This window comes from Typopeltis vanoorti, chromosome 23, assembly GCF_054136105.1.
Source record: "Typopeltis vanoorti isolate ZY-2024b chromosome 23, IOZ_Tvanoo_1.0, whole genome shotgun sequence".
NCBI classification, from domain to species: domain Eukaryota; kingdom Metazoa; phylum Arthropoda; class Arachnida; order Uropygi; family Thelyphonidae; genus Typopeltis; species Typopeltis vanoorti.
The window spans coordinates 80,636,329-80,658,858 of record NC_143571.1 but is presented as its reverse complement, the minus strand read 5'-3'; the positions used below and the strand labels follow the sequence as shown (position 1 = coordinate 80,658,858).

The 22,530-nt window shown below is 36.1% G+C and overlaps 1 protein-coding gene across 1 annotated transcript in view; it reads left to right on the top strand.

Moving 5' to 3' along the window:
• LOC150094028 (DNA repair protein XRCC1-like) overlaps window positions 1-22,530 on the top strand; it is a 191,547-nt gene that overhangs the window by 126,015 nt on the left and 43,002 nt on the right. The window contains exons 10-11 of the mRNA XM_090413044.1: window positions 12,497-12,831; window positions 20,244-20,349. Of these exons, the coding sequence (XP_090269170.1) occupies window positions 12,497-12,831; window positions 20,244-20,349 (441 nt within the window). The remainder of the gene's footprint in view (window positions 1-12,496; window positions 12,832-20,243; window positions 20,350-22,530) is intronic.

Below are 22,530 nucleotides of genomic sequence, written 5' to 3'. Positions count from 1 at the left end.
TCTCTTACTGGAGTTTATCAAATTCCTTGCAACTGTGATCTCTCCTATTTTGGACAGACTGGACGTTCTCTTGAAAAAAGAATCCAAGAACATCAATCCTCCATTCTTCACAACAAACCTGAAAAGTCTGGATTGGCTCAACACAGAATTGAAACTGACCACAGCATCTTTTGGTCCAGGACTCGCCTCTTACATAGATCCCGTGATAGGTTCGAACATTTGTTCAAGGAAAGCGTGGAGGCCTTGCTCCATCGTCCCAACCTGAATCGTAATGACTGTATATCTATACCAAAAATCTGGGAAAGTCTAATCAAGATTACCCATTAATTTTTTTTTTTTTTTCCAATCATGTCTCTACTTCAAAATATTCCTTTTTATATTTAATACTTAGTGATATAACATCACGCGGCGTGTTCTATTTTTAACGATCTATTGTTAGTATTCTAGCTTGTATTTTTTAAAACTGTTCTTGTAATACCACTGAGGATGGTCTGCTATTTCCAGACCGAAACATTTGGTTAATTAAATATCTTTCTTGTGTTTACGTGCATATATCATTCAGTCTTATGTCACAAGTATCCTTAAAACAGCAAATACACCGTAGTAAATTCAAATACGAAAGGCTTTTCATGGAATCAGCCTCAGTCCTAAGAAACAATCCAAACCTAAACAAATTTGGTTGCATGAGACTGTCCCAAATTTGGTAAACCTACATCAGAAGACCTTCAGCCCAATCAGCCAAGAATACCAACGTTGCCCGCTCCATCAGGACTTTTAGGAGAAAGAATACTTTCCTGCTTGGTTCCTCATTTACTTTGTCTTGTATTTAAGTTCTTGTGATAATGGCGACGTGACGTTACTGAAATATTGGAAGTGTATTAAAATTTATTTTAATGTATATTCTATTGTACATTGTAATTTCCTTAAGCTATTTAGTAAGAATGTATTAACCAATGTCTAAGCTTTTCAATGGGAATAAAAATTTCTAATTTTAAAAATAAAAATTAAAATGTCTTTAATAATCTGTCTTTAATAATTTTCAGTAATCTGTTGTTGTTAATATAGAAGGTATTATGAATCCATCCATATTTTATGGCCAAATGTAGAAAGAAACTTAAAAGTTTCAAAATTTACCAGACTTCTTATGGGAATATAATCTTTGGCAGCAGAGTTGCCTTGGTATGTTCTGCATAAAACATACCAAGGTTTGACAGGATATCACATGGAATTCTAATCCGTAAACTACAACATATGGGAATAGATATAAGGTTGGTGAGATGGATAGATGGGTGGTTGATGGAGAGATATCAGAGAGTAGTTTATTCAGGAGTAGAGTCCAAAAGACTGTCTGACTAGTGGTGTGCTGACTAGTGGTCTGACTAGTGGTGTGCTGCAGGGTTCTGTTCTTGGACCACTGCTGTTTAATTTGTTCATTAACGATATAGGGAAGGATCTAAGAGGAACAGCTCATTTGTTCGCTGATGATGCAAAGTTAGTTAGCACAATAGTGAATGCAGAAGATGTCAAAATCTTGCAGGACAACTTGGATAGATTGGAGTTCTGGGCTAAGGAGAATGGATGTCAATTTAATGTGACAAAATGTAAGGTTATGCATTTTGGGGTGAAAAAATTAGCAGCAATATACCACATTGGTGGAACTGTACTCCAGGAGATTGATGAGGCCAGGGACTTGGGAGTATTGGTAGATAGGGAGATGAAGTTTAGTGGGCACATTGCAAAAGTGGCTAAATCAGTTCATCAGCTCACTTGGTTGTTGAAAAATACTTTGACGAGCAGAGACAAGCAAGTTATTGTTCCTCTGTACCGAGCCTTGATATGATCTGATCTCGTCTACTGTGCCCTGATTTGGTCACCTAGGTTTCTTCTTGATGGGGAGGAGGTGGAGAGGATCCAGAGGCAAGTGACCAAGATAATAGCAGGTCTATGGAATGAACCTTATGAGAACAGGTTGAAGATTTGTGGGTTGCAGAAATTGGGTGATAGGCAGAAAAGTGGAGATATGATTGAGACATACAAATTGCTGAAGGGTTTCTATAGGATTAATTCAGATGATATTTTTGAGATTAGGACTGGTGGTGGGAGAACTAGGGGACATCTATGGAAGCTGGGCAAGAGTGTGGTTAGCAAGGGTGTTAGAGCTGGGTTCTTTACTTTTAGAGTGGTAAATGAGTGGAATAAGCTGCCCGAGTCTGTTGTGGGTGCTATGACAGTGAGTGAGTTCAAGGCAAGGTATGATAGATACTGTGAAAATGCTGAATAGTTGTGTGGACATGATGATTAGGGCTTCCCTCGATGAGTCTAAGGACTCCCTGGAGTCGCCCATAATAATAATAATAAAAGACAGTGTCTGCAGCCAGGAATTCATATATTTGCCTTTTTCTTTTTTAGTGCTGAGATTACGTTTCACTGGCATGACAGCTATTTTGAACAGTTGGTTCTCATCAGAGAATAAGGCAGAAATTTTAAGAGGGCAAAAACTCTGTGTGTGATACCATAATGTTTGGTATCACATTTCTGATGCTATTATCACACCTGATAATAGCATCAAAAGATCTATCTGTAATTACATAGCAACTCTACCTTTGATTGAGGAAAGTGACCATATAGTCTTGTCCTTGGATGTTGTTCAACACATAATTTTCACTCATGAAAGGATTTATGTGGAACTACAAAGCTGGTGATTATAACAAAGTTAAGAGTGGAACAGTGCCATGGCATAAGAAGCTGCATAGAATGAATGTCATTAGTGCATGGGAAGCGATCTGATACTGCCTTGCTCAAATAATCCCTGACCGCTTCTCATGTACTAATGACATGAGCAGAATGAAACCAAGTAGGGATTAAGTAGATTAGTAGCAATATAAAGTAGGAACTGCAAAAAAAAAAAAAAAGGAAAGAAAGGATTGTTGAAGGAATATAAACAAATGAGCAATATATTTACTCATTTGTTTATATTCTCATGAGCAGTATAAACCATAAACAAGAAAGTTTTATTGTACAATGAAACCTGTGGAGAATTCATGACTAAACAAACACACGTAATAACAAGTATGGTAAGGAAAGATAAATCAGATTTTGAGAGAAAATTAACTAAGCAGGCCAAAGTAAATCCAAAAAAGTTTTTTTGCTATATAGCAAGCAAGAGAAAGAATAATTATGGAAAGAACTTGATTCGTTGCTGATGGTAGGAAAGTGACAGAATCAGAAGAAATAGTTCAGTTATTTAGTGATCACTTTGCGAGGGTATATCATCCAGGTTGTGACTTTGCAGTTACTGATGTGACAGAGACTGATCTGAGCATTGAAGTAGATGAACTGGAGGTACTCAGTATATTGAAAAATATTAATGTGAATGCAGCAGTGGGTCTGGATGGCATCATGTGCTATGAGAATGTGCAAGTGAACTCGCAGTGCCTCTGACAAAGTTGTTTAATGTAAATCTCAGCTCTGGCAAGGTTCCAAGGGAGTGGAAAGAGGATAAGATAGTTCCATAGTTCCATTACATAAGGGTGGCTACAGGGCAGAAGTATCAAATTATAGACCAATTAGTATCTCTGGAGTAGTGATTAAAGTATTGGAAAAGTTGGTTAAAAGTAAAATTCAGGAATGGATGGAGAGGAGTATACTCTATAGGTTACAACTTGGCTTTGTAAAAGGGAGGTCCTGCCTCCATAATTTATTCACATTTTATAATAAGGTGACAGCAGAATTGGATAAAGAAATGGCTTCACTGATACTGCTGGACTTCGCAAAAAACACAAAAGGCATTTGACAGAATACCACATGGAAAATGATTACATAAGTTAATGGAAATGGATATGAGGTCAGTTACATGGATAGAGGGGGATGGCCGATAGACAAACATCAGAGATGGTGTATGGTGGAATGGAATCAAGGTGAATGACGGTGGCCATTGGAGTGCCTCGGTGCTCTGTACTAGGACCACTTTTAATTCGTACATTAATCATATAGCAGAAGATTTGAGGGGTATATTTAATTGTTTGCTGATAATGTAGAACTGGGGAGGGCAATAGTTGATGAAGATGATATAGATATCTTGCAGGATGATTTAAATAAATTGTAATGTGGGCAGAGGACAATGGTTGTCAATTTAAGGTTGTGAAATGTATGGTAATACACTTTGGGATGAGAGGATTACATACTTTGTATCATATTGATGGAATTAGATTACAGGACATTGATGAGGCTAGAGATCTTGAGATGTGAAATTCAGAGGACATATTGCAAGAGTTGGCAAAATAGCTCAGAGGATTACTTGGGTGTTGAACACAAGGGAACTGGGAGGTGGTGGAGAGGATTCAAAGATGAGTGAGCAAGCTGGTGATAGGTCTGTGGGATGTTTCCTGTGAGGATGGATTGAAGGTATGTGTGTTGGTTGCAGAGTTTAGCTAACATGCAGAGGAGAGGGGATATGATAGAAACTTATAAGTTACTAAAGGGATTCTCTAAGATTGACACAAAAGAAATTTTTCAAAACATGGGGCATAGGGAGAAAACAAGGGGTTGCACTTGGAAGTTGTCTAAGAGTGTGGTTAATAAGGATGTGAGGACTACATCCTTTACTTGAAGAGTGGTGAATGAGTGGAATGGATTGCTGAAGGTGGTTGTGAGTGCCCCAACAGTGAATAAGTTTAACGAGATGTATGATAGGTATTGTGTTAATGGATAGTGGGTCTCCTGCGATGAGTCTTTTGACTGCATATAAATACTAATAATAGTCGTAAGTGAATTCTTGCAGTAATCACTTGAACATATTGACAAGTAAAGATAGGGAGGTTATTATCCCTCTTTGTAAGGCTATGATTTGGCCACATGTTGGATTACTGTGCACAGATTTGGTCACCTGTATGACGAGATATGTGATGTAGAAAATATACAATGTGGAAACTGTTTTTTGTAAGGGGGAAACGTTTTGGTTGGCATTAAGGGTGACTAGGTTTGTCATCATTCCATTGAAGAATGGTATTGATCACTGATTAGGGGACTGACTGGAGATGATCTTGGAGCTTGAAACATTCGAGTGCTGCAGAGTTTGTTGTCAAGTAGGATGAATGGAAAGTGTCATCATCACCATCAAAACTGCAAATGTTGTTGAGATTTTGAGATTAGTGAGAGCAGATTGAATATGAGAAAGATGCAGGTGGAATAACATGGCCCTGAGTAAAACCTACAACATTAGTAAGAAAAGCTGAAGAGAACACCCTTCACCATATCACACAGTGAGCAACCTCAGAGAAAACTGGTGATATTGTTGCAAAAGATGGAAGGCATACCATAAGACTGCAGTTTACTGTGAAGCCTTCAATGCCAAACCCTATCAAATGCTTTGGAAATGTTGAGCATAACAGCACAGATTTCTTTAAACCTTTCTATGGACGTGTAGACATGAAGATCTGCTGTGGATCTTGACGGTAAATCCACATCAGTGTTAACTCTTAGTTGAAGAAGTTGACTGTTGATGATCTTCTCCATTAGTAATCAACAAGGTTAGACCAGTAAGTTTGATAGTAGATACTTGTCTCCTTTTTTTCTACATATTGGCTGAATATGGTCTTGCTTTGGGAGCAAATCTCTTAATCAATTAATCACAATTGGTGAAATATCATTAGGACGAGATGCCTTTTTTTTTGTATGTAGGTTGTTCATGATTCTTTTGATTTTCTGGCAGAAACCCACAGGAAATGTCATGCAGTGATCCAGGCAAGGTTGGAGGTGATTTGTCTGGTCATCTGGATAAAAAGAATGATGCCAGGAGGTCAGCTTTAGGTGATGTTATAGTAGTGCCATCTGGATGAGAGAAAGGTGAGCATAGATGGGCAGAAATTGCTTCTAACTTTTGCAAAGTACCTGAAGGCATGATTGCTACTGGTACAGGCATGAGTTTTCTACACTTAGCCATTTTATTGTTAGACATCACTATTAATGATTGTTTTGTGTGTGTGTGTGTGTGTGTGCTGCATTGTAGACTGCATATGAAGTTGGAGTTTTTATCTCAAGCTATTTATGATATGCAGTTTTTATCCCCTTTCACCATCCTGGCACCTTTTAAAAAACCATGGCTTGGATAGTGGGCAACAGTTTTGAACAGGGTGTGGGATAAGGTCCTCTTTCTAACATAGGTAAATTTTTGTAAAATGATCGCAAGAAGTATCTGAAGAATGGAAAAGTAGCCTGACCATGTTAAGGAGTAGTGTGCTCCCACCTGCAAAAGGTTTATTGTAAACTGATAGTACTGTAAAATCTCTCTCATGATAAGTAATTCCATAGCTTATCATGTTTGGTTTTACATTGGTTTTAATTCAGGAAATGTATTAAAAAGATGTGTAAAATGTTCAATGAAATATTATTCCTTGTAAGTTATTGTGTTCAGCATAAAGGAATTTCCTTTGTTAATATAATGTGGCAAATGAGTCAGCGAATTTATGGAAAGATTAGTGAAGAACAAAGAGGATTATCACTAGAGGAAAGTTAGAGACTTGCAAAGAATGACGTCATCGCATCAAATCGTCAGCAAGTATTAAGAACAAAGAATTCGAAAAAGCATGCAAAGATGACATCAACACGCCTGGGATAAGTATGTGACAGGTTTGAAAAGTGCGTGAATGTGAAAACAAAAGAAGCCTAAACATATATAAGGCACCTAGTCAGTAAGCAGAATCGTCCCAGGTTCTCAATATTTACTCTTCTTGCTGTGATCGCTGCCATCCTTGGTCATGAAAAGAAAGAGAAGCTTTGTTGGTTTGTCTTCAGAATCCTCTGTGCGTTCTCTCTTCTGAAAACCTCCACCATTCGTGGTTGGGAAAGGAAAACGAAGCCTCGGCTATCATCCACATGGATTGCCAATACGAGAGAGATATTGTGTCAAGAAATTAGGAAAGAAAGGAGCAACACAGTGAGTGAAATAAAAGATAGGAAGATTCCTGTGGAATATTTATGTGAAGGATTGTTTGTGAGAAGAAACAATATAGAAGGTTCTCAGTGCTTATTCTTGCCTGTGATTACTGCCATCCTTGGTCGGGAAAAGAAAAAGAAGCTTCATTGGTCTGTCTTCAGAATCCTTAGGACGTTCTCTCATCCAAAAACCTCCGCCGTTCGTGGTCGGGAAAGGAAAAGGAAGCTTCGGCTATCATCCACATGGATCGCCATTATGAGGGAGACATTAGGAAAGAAAGGAGCAACACAGTGAGTGAAAGAAAAGATAGGAAGATTCCTGTGGAATATTTGATTTATGTGAAGGATTGTAAGAAGGAAACTTGTAACTGTATTTCTGAAAATATGTACAGTGAATGCATGAATCTATTGTGTGTAATATGCCAATGAGACATTGTATAAGTACTAGTAATTTAAACTTGATTAGTGTGTGTCTTGCGATCGCATGATGTTATGTTTAAGTCCTGTGATAGCTCAGAACTAAGGTTTGGAAGAATAAGGAATTTGTATCTATCTAATGTGTATATTGTAAATATTCCTTGGGTTTTAATAAATGGTTTGTAAACAACATATTGAAACTGTGAAGTGTCAGTGCACCACTTCCAAAAAAATTCAAACTTGTGTTCCAGTATATATTGCATGATTTTATTCAATTGCCATAACTGACTAAAGGATAAAATAAGTTAAAGCGGGGAATGCGAATATGATTTCAGATACCTGTATTGTCTGAATAACATCTTATGCTCTCATTTTCAATATATAAATAAGACCATAATAAATGAAGGTTAATTAAGGATAAAGACAAAGGCAAAGCAGAATAGTGAAATATAGATAATTTTAATAAATGCCTCAGTTGACATAAACGATATGTATATAATAGAATTTTAGAATACATTTGTATTGTGAGTGAACTAAGGTTTTTTTTTTCCCTATTGATTTTGTATATTTTTTGTATAGTTTTTAAAATTTATTTTTAACATAGTCCAGAAACCCTGTGCAAGAGACAAAACATGGAACTTTTTCTCACACTGGGTGATGAAGCACATCTCACCTAAGGACAGTCACAAATATCTGTGCCTACAGCGAGATTTGAACCCGCAGTTGGTTGGAGAGTGGATATGCTAACCACTCAGCCAACTAGGCTGGAAGTTTGCTTTAGATGCCTGCTTACAGCAAATACTTCAGCCTCTTTTCCAGCTTGGTCAGTGAAATTGGAAGGAAGAGAGCTAGTTTTGTGGACATTAAGGTCACCAAGGAAGATTACTTCATTGCAGAATTTTATTCTAAAAGAAACCCTGTGCAAGAGACAAAACATGGAACTTTTTCTCACACTGGGTGATGAAGCACATCTCACCTAAGGACAGTCACAAATATCTGTGCCTACAGCGAGATTTGAACCCGCAGTTGGTTGGAGAGTGGATATGCTAACCACTCAGCCAACTAGGCTGGAAGTTTGCTTTAGATGCCTGCTTACAGCAAATACTTCAGCCTCTTTTCCAGCTTGGTCAGTGAAATTGGAAGGAAGAGAGCTAGTTTTGTGGACATTAAGGTCACCAAGGAAGATTACTTCATTGCAGGTTCTTCTTAGTGTGCAAGTTTTAGTACATTATGAACAACTACTTTGGCATTAGTGTTGCCCACACAGCTGATTGATGTCTGTCTTAACCAAACCAAGAGATTTATTTAACAATAAATTTACCAGTGAGTTGGTGGAACAATAAGATCCACCAACTTACTGGTTTCCAACACTTAGTAATATTCTTCTCCTGCATTACAGAGGAAAAGAGCTTTAGGTTACCTATGGAATAAAATTGTTGAGAGAGCAGTGACTTGCCCTTACACGAAGACACATCTCTCTTACACAGCTACTCAGATTGAAACCTAGACAACTTGCTTGGAGAACTGCTGCGTAAATGTTACATGAAGCCTTTGATATCACATCAGCCTGGAAACTATACTGGCAGAAACACACCTGTATGCTACACATACCTACACATACATATGCTACACATACACGCTATTCCTAATCCAACTGTCAGAGTAAAGGGTTTTGACTTTCCAAGACATCTTTGGTCTATACTTAGCTGAATTAGAGCAGGACATAGGAGATGCAAACAGATGCTCCAGAAATGGACTGACTCTCTATACCAGTGGTGGTCAACCTTTTTTACTACGCGAGCTACTTTTCTATAAAAAGTTATTCGGCGATCTATTCTCTTATATAGATCACGTTCCCCCAAGCTGATATCTGATCACGCACAAATAAACAACTAAAAAAAAATACACAACTAAAAACTTTATTTGAGTATTTAAAAATTTATTTATCACTTTTAAATAAATTTTTAAAAATATTTTAATACAACAAAAAAAAACAAATATATTGGAATAAAATATTTATTTCTCTATTTTGGAAAACCAAAGTTAGAAAAAACAACAGATTGATTACAAACTCACAAGTTACAGGAAATGCTGGTTGATTAAAAAAAAAAAAAGTTAATGTGAAATTTGGCATTGTTTGGACCTTGCAATATTTTCATAGTCAAGTTGATATGAAGAAGTGGCCAATCACAGACAATCATTCAAATGATCATTTGTAATTTGGTTTCTTAACTGATTTTTTATGACGGTCATATTTGAAAAAGCAGATTCTGACAGGTATGTCGATCCAAAACATGAAAGAATTTTCCACGTAATATCAGTTAATATTGGGAATTTTTCATGTGCATACTTCCAAATGACTTCATTGTTTATTGATTTTAAATATAAACTATTCTGAATGTTTATTATCTCAAGTTCTACTTCAGCTTGGTTTATATCAAACAGCCCACTAATTTTATTTGAAATTTCTGTGATGTTCAAGTTTTCTTGAAATGGATTATTGATAAAAGATACAATCATTTCAGTTTTATTAAAATCTTTAAATCTTGAATTTATTTCTTCCTCAATAATTCTATTTCACGAATAAATTCTTTTAAATCATAGTGAAGCATTTCTTGATTTTGTTCAAAAAATTTAATAAATATGGGAGATGTCTTAATTCACGGTAATTTATATTTTTCTGTAATAAAAGCAAGTATTGTTGGAAAGTTTTTATTGAACTTAACACGTCAATTAAATTTTTATCTCTACCTTGTAACTCTAAATTTAAATTGCTTAATTTCTTTCAGAAATCTACTAAAAATGATAAGTGTAACAACCATCTTTTATCACTCAATTGTGGATAAATATCTCCTTTTTCATCAAGAAAATTTTTTATATCGTTAATTAATACAAGAAATCGTTCTAAAAATTGACTTCTGCTGAGCCAGCGAACATTATTGTACAACAGAAGTTCCCTATCATCATCTGTCTGTAATTTAAATAACCGCTGTTGCAGGGCTTTTCCTCGAACAGAATTTACAATTTTAAATGTAATATTGAAAACATCTTTTGTGTTTAATCTTTTACTACACAGTACTTGTGAATAATACAATGGTATGTTAAAAAATCTGGATATTTGTCATCGTTTTTACATAATGAAATGAAGCCTGATTTATTACCTATCATCGCAGGAGCACCATCAGTACTAATAGACACAAGTTTAAAAAGCAGAAATTTGTGTTGTTTCACAAATTAATCAAATGCCAAAAAAAAGTCTTCTCCCCTAGTCCTTCTCAATAATGGTATAATTTTCAAAAGTTCTTCTTTACTTGAATAATCTTGAAATACCATGCGAATAAATACCATTAACTGATCAATTTCAGTGAAGTCATTTGATTCATCAAATTGTAATGAAAATGCAACACACTGGTGAATGTCTGACATTAACCTGGCTTGGAAACTTTTCTCTGCAATTGGAACTCTTCCTTTCGGCAATTTGAAACCTTGTCTGCGGCCTAGAAGTAGTCTCTCTCTAGTGACGTCTCGAACCGAGAAGCTCCTTTCTGGAAGCGGGAAACTCTTCTCTCAAGCAACGTGGATCTGGGCGGTCTCTCTGATGGCGACTCTGAACCGGGCGGCCTCCTCTCTGACAGCAATTCTGGAACCTGGACCCCTTCTGCTTGCTTCAGTCCCTTTTTATTAGACCTCCTCTGAGACCGTGCATGAAGTTTGGCAACCCCCCAAAGAATTGGTATGAATCTTTAATCTTAAGTTTCAAGTTTGGCATGCCTTTTGTTCTCCTCTGCTTTCTTTTGATTGTAAGTTGCCGGCCAGCGGAAAGTTGTTTGAACTCTTTCTGACTGACTTCGGAGATGTTTACACTTAGAGTCTGCAAGCCTTTCTCATACATACAAGTTTCAATAACAATCTTTCTAATGCCGCCATGTACAGCTTCGGTGACAAAAACATTGCCTTTGTTTTTAACACTAACATATTCTTATTAAAGCATTATATACAGTTAACTTCAAAAGAGTTATTTACAAAAACATCTAATACAAACTATACCGAGACAAACAAAGTTTATTTTTTTACATATTCACATGGGACTTAACCTAAGTAAAAAATCGATGTAATGTGCTTTGGAATATTTAAGCTACAATCGAGTTTTTACACTTTGCTTATAATCGTATTCACTTTTGGCTCGCTGTTTGACTTCCACTGATCCAAATTAATTAATTTACCTGGACTTATAAGAAAATTACTGATTTGACAATTTTAACGAAAAATAAATAAACAATAGCAATACACTTAAAGCGAATTAAAAATAATACAAAATAATGATAAATAAAATATTATGTTTTCAGTTTTAATTAAATTTGTAAGGAGGAATACACAAGAGATCGACCAAAATCGCTCCGCGATATAGGTTGAACACCCCTGCTCCATACTATGATTGGGGCAGTGTAGCTCAGATCATTAACTATATTGTTAATGACTGCCCTGTGTTCTTTTTTTTTTTTCTGGAAATTATATGGATTTTTTTTATGTTAAACTGAAGCTTTATTGTGGATCCAAAATCTGACTTAAACTATGATGTCTTTTCTGCTTTATGTAATAAGTTCTACCAGTTCTCTTATCACTTTCTATACATACATTATTCACTAAATAAATAAACTGTGTATTTGATTTTGTATAGGGGAAATACTATCGCCACTTATTGTTTCCATTTGGAGTGGACACTTAAAGCAATTTTGAACAGTTTGTAGCAAAGTCAGTTGCTCTCTCATTATAAAAGCATTCTCATGAATATAATTTTTATATCATTTATGTGCATTTTTTTTTTATTTTGTGGAAAGTAAGAATTTAATTTCTTGCATCCTATATAATTATATTGAATTCAATGTTTAAAAAGCTTATAAATGTTGAACTAGTAAATAAATTGAATGTAGTTTTAATTTTCTATAATTGGTTTTAGAAACCATTTCAAATTTCCCAAAGTTTTTATCTTCATGTCAAACCTAACCATAAAAGGTAATAAAACCTATAGTATATTTAGTATGGTAGGTGGATTAAAGGTTAAAAGGAATTTAAAGATTTTGTTTTTGAAAGAGATGAGTTTTACATGATTTACACTGCCATGTGGTAACGTAATAATTCTGTTTAGGTACATGTTAGGAAATATAACCAAAGACGATACCTCAGAAAGTGAATCTGATGAGGAAGTTGGAATTAAGAAGAAAATTTCAAAGACACCATTTGCAGCTAAGAAAGAAGAGACAATGGATGTTAAACAGACAACCCCAAAGCCTTTAATCCGGAGTATTAAGAAACAAGAAGAAAGTACTAATGAAATTTTGCAGAAAGAGATTCCAACTAAACAACAATCTGAAAGTGAAATTAATTCAGGTATCAAAAAACTGTCTTCAATAGAAGATCTGGGGAAAACATATGATGATGATAGTGAGGTGGACAGAGATAAACATGGAAATGAAAATAAAGGTATGTAAAAACATGATTTTGTTTATTGTTTTTATATATTGTATATAAGATTATTATAAGATTTATACATATATATAAATCTTTATTCATCTTCATCTTCACTCTCAGAATTTTTTGAACTTAATTCTTCATCAGAAACCAAGTCATACCATCAAGAGAATTACTAATGCCACACTTTCGAAAAGATTTTATAATAATTTTGGGTTTCACTTCATTCCATGAACCATGCACACTTGTGAAATTGTGGCCTTCTATCTCCTACCTGTAGATATTTCCTCAAAATTTGGAGATTGCATCCAATTGAGCCATTTTTCCCATCATAAATCCTTTAAATGGTTTGTTTATTGATACATCCAGTGGTGAGTTATAAGGGGCTCGCCCGAGCCCTTTGTTAAATTTTTCTCAAATTTGCGATCTCCTTATTCTTCTTGTTTACTTTTTTTATGTTTTCAAAAAAAAAAACAAAATAATTTTTTGAAATATATTAAACGAAAAACTCATACGGTAACCTAACAAAGCGATTTTATTAAATAAAATATTATAGTTACTGTTACTATTTTGCAAATAAGAATTCACTTTGGTAATCGCATATAAATAAATAGGACTATAAAATAATACCCCTTGATTGGTACTGTTGATTATCACTTGAAGTATAAAAACAAAAGAGAAATATAACATACTGCAATATTATTGTGTTTACATAATATTTATTTATTATTTATAGATTGTTTGTCATAAAAACGTCTATCGCAAACAAAAGAAATTTATTTTGTTTATAAAAAATGCTGACATATTTCATATGTGCAATTATAAAAGATTTTATTCTTATTATATTTTGATAGTTAAAAAATGTTTTTCTTATGTAAGATAAATTAACACAGATAATTGTGTGTAAATATTTTATGTTTAGATCATGAAATATTTGTTTAAAAATGATAGCCTTTATAGGTTGATTGTCCCCTCATATTTTTTTATTGGCATTTGTACACAAGCTTTATTAATAAAAGTTTTTGTGTGAAATACGGCTTTTTTCTTGTTCGACGATGCGAGCCCTTTGTTAAAATTTCCATAGCTCACCACTGGATACATCTAAATGTTGAAGCACAGAGGTGAGTCCTTGGATTACAGCTATCTTTGTGTTCATTTTGCGAAGTTCATTCTTAATGGCTTCGGTTTTATGGCATCTAAACTGATCCTGTACTAACAAAGCAGGCTTCTGACAAATTGCCAGGATGAATGGACCACACTTTCTTTATCCATAACTTCATCCCCTCCTCATCCTTCCATCTTTTTGGATGAATGTAAACTCCTTCGGCATTGTTTTTCTTTTAAAAATTTAAAAAAAAAAAACAAGGTGGCAGTTTTGTTTCAACTGTACAGCACAACAAAGCAACAGTATAGTGGGTTTTTTCCTTGTTCAAAAGGCACATCATAACTCAAAGGCACTTCATTTATATTAGCTATCTGTGAAAGTTCAAAATTGTCTTGTTTTCTAGCATTTATGATGAATATGTGAAACTCAGTTATTTTAATTTCAAATTCGTCTGGCATTTTTTGTGATATTTTCATTTTTGCATGCATGCATAAATCATTTCTCTTCATAAATCTAAAACACCATGATGGTAACCCTGTAAAATCGATGTTTCTTTCTTTCTGTTGCCAAAAATTTTGCTCGTTGAATAATCATTTCTGTAGATATGCAGCAACCCGATCCTTTTTGATCTATTCTCCAAATTTTTAATTCTGACCATTTGCTAGTTTTCTGCAGAGATTGTGTTTTTTAGAATTTTCATCAATTAAAAAATTTTAATATAATAATGTATTGATTACTAGTCTAAATGCCTGATCATTAACAACTGTGCAGCTATTCAAACTGATCACACAGTACTGACAAGCAATAACACACTGGAACTGCACATACATAAAAACACATCAGTGCATAAGATTATTATTATTATTATTATTATTGTTGTTCCGGGAAACTCCAAGGAGTCGACCGACTCATCGAGGGAGGCCCTAACATCATGTCAAGAACAACTATTCAACATTCACACAGTATCTATCATACCTTGCCTTGAACTCATTCACGGTCGTAGCACCCACAACAGACTCTGGAAGCTTATTCCACTCATTTACCACTCTCCAAGTAAAGAACCTAGCTCTAACACCCTTGTCAACCACGCTCTTGCCCAGCTTCCATGCATGGCCCCTAGTCCTCCCACCACCAGTCATATTTTCAAAAATGTCTTCTGGATCAATCTTATAAAAACCCTTCGGTAATTTGAATGTCTCAATCATATCACACCTCCTTCGCCTATCGTCCAATTTCTGCAACCCACAAATCTTCAACCTATTCTCATAAGGTTCATTCCACAGACCTGCTATCATCTTGGTCACTCGTCTCTGGACCCTCTCCACTTCCTCCCCATCACGAAGAAACCCTGGTGCCCATAGCTGGGCACAGAAGTCCAGATGGGGTCTTATCAAGGCTCGATACAGAGGAACAACAACTTGTTCGTCTCTGCATGTTAAAGTATTTTTCAGAAGCCAAGTGATTTGGTGAGCTGTTTTAGTTACTTTTGACATGTGCCCCCTAAACTTCAACTCCCTATCCACCAACACTCCCAAATCCCTGGCCTCATCAATCTCCTGGAGTATGATTCCACCAATGCGATATACTGCTGCTATTCTTTTCACCCCAAAGTGCCTAACCTTACACTTTGCCACATTAAATTGACATCCATTTTTCCTAGCCCAGTCCTCCAAACTATCCAAATCATCCTGTAAAATTTTGACATCTTGTGCACTCACAATTGCTCTACCCAACTTTGCATCATCAGCAAACAAGTGAACACTTCCTCTCAGATCCTTTCCAATATCATTGATGAACAAATTGAAAAGCAGTGGTCCAAGAACAGAGCCCTGTGGCACTCCACTAGTCACAAGACGTCTTTTAGACTCCACTCCTGAGTAAACCACTCTTTGATATCTCTCCTTCAACCACCCTCTTATCCATCTCACCAACCCTATATCTATACCCATCTGCTCCAGTTTACTGATTAGGGTTCCATGTGGTATCCTATCAAAGGCCTTGGCAAGGTCCAGTAGTATCACTGTAAACCCATTACCCCTATCCAGTTCAGCCGTCACTGTGTTATAAAACGTGAGCAAGTTACTGAGGCATGATCTACCCTTCACAAAACCATGTTGTCCCCCATACAATATCCCATTTTCATCTATCCAATCCTGTATTCTTTTCTTGACTAATTTCTCTAAGATCTTGACTAATTTCTCTAAGATCTTGACAATGATTCCTGATATGCTAATCGGTCGGTAATTTACAACAGCAGTCTTGGAACCACCTTTATGCAGTGGAACTATTTTCCCCTCTTTCCACCCGCTCAGGACTAACCCAGACCCGAGACTCAAATTAAACAAAATGGTCAAGGGTACTGACAATTCTTTAGCTGCATCTCGTACAACACGAGCTGGTATACCATCCAATCCCACAGATGTATTGACATTGAGGTTATGCAATAGACTACTCACCTCCACTTCATTAACCACAATTCCCGTATAATCTACTGGTTTATTCGTTTCTGCAATGTCACCACCTGGATGATATACTTTTGCAAAGTGCTCACTCAGTAACTCAACTATCTCAACTGATTCAGTTACCTCCCTACCATCAGCATTCTTTAAAATCAATCTGCCATGTACATTTTCCTTTTACTTGCTATATATCTAAAAAACTGTTTAGGATTCTCTTTAGCCTGCATGGCCAATGTTCTTTTGTAATCCTTTTTTGCTTTTCTTACCACACTCGTCACCCTTCTGGCCTGCGCTTTATACCGTTCATGTGCCTGCCAGTCACCGTTCTCCTTAAATTCCCTCCATAGTTGTTTCTTTTTTTGCAACTCAAGCTTAATGGTGTTATTCATCCATTTAACCCCTACTTGATTTATTATTCGGACTCTAGGTATACAGTCAGCCATTGCTTCATGCAAGCACTTCTTAACTACCTCCCATGCACTATCAACTTCTAGTCCTTGCAGTTGTACATGCCATGGCACTGAACCAATCAAACTCCTAAGCTTGTCATACTTGCCAGCAAGGTAATTCCACATATACCCTGTCTTAATTGAAAATTCTGCACCTTTAGCCACCTCCCAAGTTAAGACCCGATGATCACTCTCACCGATTGGTGGCAATGTGGTCATATTTGTTACAGCCAAATCCTCAGATGTAATTACTAGGTCAAGCACTCTCTGACCCCTAGTATTTTCCATTACATGCTGTCGCAGATAGTTATCCCTTAATAACCGCATAAAATCCAATTCCTTCCTCCCGTGTGTCCTCTCCTCATTCCAATCAATGCGACCATAGTTGAAATCTCCCATAATAATCACCCTCCTTCCACCCATTTCTTCTATTTGCTTGTGCATACTGTCACCACCATCTTTTCCATCACCTGGTCTATAGCAGCACCCAATTGTATATTTAGTTCTGCTAGCCACAATCTCACACCAAATGGCCTCAAATGTGCTCTTTTCTCTATCCTGCAATTCAACTTCTATTCTCCTTGGCTGGAGCTCATCAGCTATCATCAACAATACCCCTTCCCCCCATTTTATTCTCTCTGTCATTCCTGAACACACTATACCCATCACATTCAATCCCACTAGTTATATCATCTACAGTCAGCCATGTTTCACTAATACCTATAACCTGTGGTCTGGAAGTGCCAACCATAGCCAAAAACTCTTCCTTCTTGTTCCTAATACTCCTAGTATTAGTGTACATGAATTTAAGACCTCCATTAGCCCCAACCCTACCTTGATGCCTTATATTAACTATCCCACTCAGATTTGTTGTCCTTATTTGCTCTGGCATATTATATTCATTCTTACATTCAACTGCCTCCATAAGGACTGTATCTCTACTCCCCCCCCCCTAGCAAATCTAGTTTCCCTGAATTTGCACATCCACTACATTCAGCAACACTTTCTCAAGTCTTCTTACACCGTAACCATTCAGATGCAAGCCATCCATCTTATATAGATCCTTTCGCCCATCAAACTCACTCCACACATCCACAAATTCCACACCACTCGTCATACATAACCCACGCATAAAGTCATTCGCAATTATAGCCCTCCTTTTAAACATTTCACTGTCATACCGTGGCAAAAGACTAATCATTCTAACTCTCTCACTCTTTTCTTTTGCTACCTCAAACAATTCATTCAGGTCTTCTATCATTTCCATTTTATCTCCTTTCAAATCATTCGTACCTGCCACAATAATCATTTCTTTCACCCTTTCCTTTTGCTCTCTAATAGACGCAGTTATGTCCTTTATGGTCGCACCAGGTTGGTACGATTTTGTCAAATCCTCTACTAACACACCTCGTACTAACGAGTCTCCATACAGCACTCTATCCTTCATTTTGTTCATGTTCACATTCATACGTCTATTTTTCCTGTCATACCTTTTATTATTGGTTGGTTCATTCAGTCTACTTTTGTTCATGCACTCTAACTGCTGTTTTGCTCTTTCTATCGCACTATTCAACAACGTGATCTCACTCAATGAATCTATCTCATCTTTTTTGTTCTCTGAGAAACCATTTATACTATCATTCACACTTTCTACATTCACACTCTCACAATTTTCATGTACAACCTTGCTGTTTCTTGTCATCCCTATTTCCTTCATTCTGAAGGTTGACAAAAATATCACACTCACGATCCGAAATACACTTCAATTCCTCATTCTCCCTACATTTTTTACACACATTCAATCCTTTATTATCATCTAACCACAGTCCGACCACACTCCGCAAAGCGTACATTTCACAGCTAGTACACTGACTCATTTCTTTTATGCTACCGTTCTTTGATAACGATGGCGAACCTTCATTACTGGCTGCCATTTTCCTTCGCACAGGTGCCATATTTATTTGCAACGTGTTTTGTCAAATTATACGTTATAACACACCAAAAATAGACTCACTAAAATACGCAAGGCAAACAAAACAAAACTACACAATATTAAGTAATTTGTATCGATAACTGAAAATGATACTTATCTTATCTGGAGCTTGCACGAACACTACACATTACGAATTCATCTAGCGGCGACTTCCCAACATAGATTATGTTATAAAACACTTTAGTACACTAACCACGCTAATAAAGCTCCAATAATATACCAAAATTACACACTTAAGTCCATTAAATTGAATCCAAAACACCAATAAATCAACAAAAAACACAAATCTCTCAGGAGCTCTCCGGTAGCACGTCCGTTCACCAGCTAGCCTCGACACCAATTTTCCAAGATGCACAGGTTTCTAAGACACATCCTAATTTCCAGATAAATTTTAGGTACAAAAAAGTGCATCTTATAAGGCAAATATAGAAATACACAATTGAATCAACAAAGCTAGTATGGTAGGAAGTTAACAGAATAAATTTATATGGAATAAGAGGGAAATTAGTCAAAACAGTAAATTAGCTTATACAAGACAGTGTTTCAAACGAATTTTAACTTATGGATCTGAGAGCTGGGTTAGAAATAAAGTACTTAACCAAAGACTAGAGACCATAGATATGAGAATCCTGAGAAAGTTTAGGGGCATGAACAGATGGCATCAATGGCAATATCATATTAAAAGTGAGGATATTAGGAAAGAACTTGACATTGTTAGCATCCAGGAATGTGTTAGCAGAGCTAATCTCAGGTGGTATGGTCATGTAAACAGAATGGGAGAGGAAAGCGAAACAAGTGTTCTTTGCCAGGTTGACAGGAAAAAGACCCAGGGGAAGACCAAGGTGTAGCTGGATTGATACAGTAAAAAGTGCATTAGAAGACAGAAATATAATATTTGATAATGTTGGAGTCAGATTTTCCTCCAAATCAATCTGTTATCTGATTGATTTGGATGAAAATTGTAGATAGGAAGTTAGTAATGATGTAAGTTTTTCATGTAGTGCTATCATATCTTGTATGCCCCTTGAGGGTATACATATCAGGAATATGATGATGATGATGATACTTCTTTAAGAAATAGTTTAAAAATATTAGAATTAATAATAAAAGAACAAATAGCTATCATGAGTTTTTTCCCCTTAAGTATTGAAAAAAAAAAATAAAAAAAGCTTGGTGGCAGATCTTAATAATTAATACTATGTAGTATTTATACCATATACCTGTTATATCTGCAATCAGAAACATACATCTTAAACAATCTGCAATTTAGTGAGATTTGAAAGTTAGGTGTTGTTTTGTATATTAATATTTTTTGTCTTTATTGAATGTCTGTTTTTTTAACATTTATATGTGCATTAGTAACACATTGAGATAAAGATACCTAAAGTGGCTCACCAAGTTTGTTAATGCTTTCATAGCCGAAGTAAATAAATATCTTGAGGAAGTTGAAGATGACGCTGATGATTTCGAGTATCTAGCATCAACAGATGTGGACAGTGTTGATACAGAGGATGAATTACAGAGGTAAGTAGTTGTAGAGTGAAGTAATTTAAAAATATGTACAGGTAGTCGTCGACTTACGACCATGTTAGGTTCCGACCGACTAATCATAAAGCGATCTGGACGTAAGTCGGACCAGTTTAGGTAAATCAGACACTGTGTACAATACAATTGGTTTACTATTTACAAAAATAAAAAATATTATGAAAAAGATATCAAATGCTGTATAAAACCTAAAAAATATTTTATCTTAAAGAACTAAACAAAACATATGCAGAAAATAGATAAGAAATATTTTACTGACCAATCGTGCTTGGCTGTGGGTCATCAATGCCACCACTTGATGTAGTGGGAGTTGTTTTTCTCATAAACATGTCGATTTTTGTCTGAATTATTTGTTTCCTTTTCTGCTCGTAAATTTCACGGTATGGCCGAAAAGCATCTTGTACCATTCGTTCAATCCCTGCAAATTGTTCGATGTTTGGGTCCATTTCCTCAAAATATGTAAGAAGTTTATTTAGTAGAGAAAAACCTTCAGATAATCCTCTAATGGTGAATTTTCTTTCTGGTTTTTCCTCATCTTCATTTTTCTCTTCTTCAATCCTTTCTTCTTCAGCCATTCTTTTTTCTTCCAAAGCGATAAGTTCTCCAGATTCTTGCTCTAGCAGCTCCTCAACATCTTCCACTTCAACGTCTAAAGAATGTCTAAAGAAAGTCCATTTGCCAGTATTACAATATTTTGCGTAACCATTTCAAGTTCATCTTCACTATCAAATTCATCATTAAGAAAATGCTGGACACAGTTTTTCCAGATTCCAATCATGCATCTCTTTGTCACAGCCTCGCATGTGATCGCAATATTTTTGATGCATTTATAAATATCGTACTGTTTCCAAAACTCTCACAAAGATAGTTCTGGGTCGGTGTCTATAGCTTGGGCGAAAGTGGTTCGAAGATAGTTCACCTTAAATGTGGCAATCGCCTCTTGGTCCATAGGCTGAATGAGTGGAGTTGTATTTGGTGGCAAATAAAAAACTTTTACATCTGGATGGAGGTGGTCTAGGTGAGATGGATGGCCAGGTGCACTATGAACGTTCTATAGTGCCAACTATAGAACATTCCTAAATAACAAATGAGATCATCCACACTCTATGAATGTATTGTACGTGCTCTGTTCTTTGTTTAATATAATTGGAATCGGTTGATTTTAGTTTGTAACAGTTTTTTACTTTTTAGTGCCTTACATCAGTTATGTACCCTGAAGATGCCAACAGACTTAGTTGGCGAAACTAGTTGGTATAACTTAGTTGTTTATTATATACACTTGATCAATATAATCCCAATAAAAGTTTTTCAGAGCTTTTTGGTCAAGAAAATTAACATTAAACGTTTTTTAACAAACCTAAACTACAGTGTTGGTTTGTAGTTTGGGTTTGGACGCCGAGTTCTTTATTAATTTATCAAACTTGTTGATATGTCGACTCCGTATTCGTTCTAATTCTTCATTTGCCGCCGTACACGAGACATCACATAGAACTGACCAAAGCTCGTGATTAAGCATATCTGAAAGCTCATTTTCTAGTGCTAAAATAGCTCTGTTTATGTCAGCTAGGGAACAGCGTGTAGCAGTAATTTGCTACTGAAGTAAAGCCTGGCTTGCCCGGTTGTAAATACGGAGAGCTTTCTGTGAAAAGAAGCAGTGTTTAAATTTTAGACAATTAGGGATGACTTGATTATCCCGGCAGCGTTTTAGGAATGCCAGACAGTTCAGTTGTCTGGATAACTTCAGCTTCAGTTTGCCGTAATGGCAGGCCTTGCGTGCGAAGGAATCTCTGTGGATGATCATAATTCTTGTAGAGAGGCTTATATGCTGGTTAAACATGATAACTAATAATTAAGGAATTGACAGCGTACACCAGAAATATAAATTAAATAAACTTTCGGTATTTGGCCACATGGCCCGGATTCACTCCTCTCCTTCCTAACACACTTAAACAACCAACACCCTAGAATCAAGTTCACCCTGGAAAAAGAGAAAATCAATAACCTCCCCTTCCTAGACACACTAGTCACCTGCCAACCTGATGGAACCTTGGTTTTCTCAGTTTATAGACAACCCACCCATACAGGAGATACATTCACCAACAATCCCATCATCCCCCCTCACAACAATACGGAGTTATTAAGACTATTCGACAGTGCAAA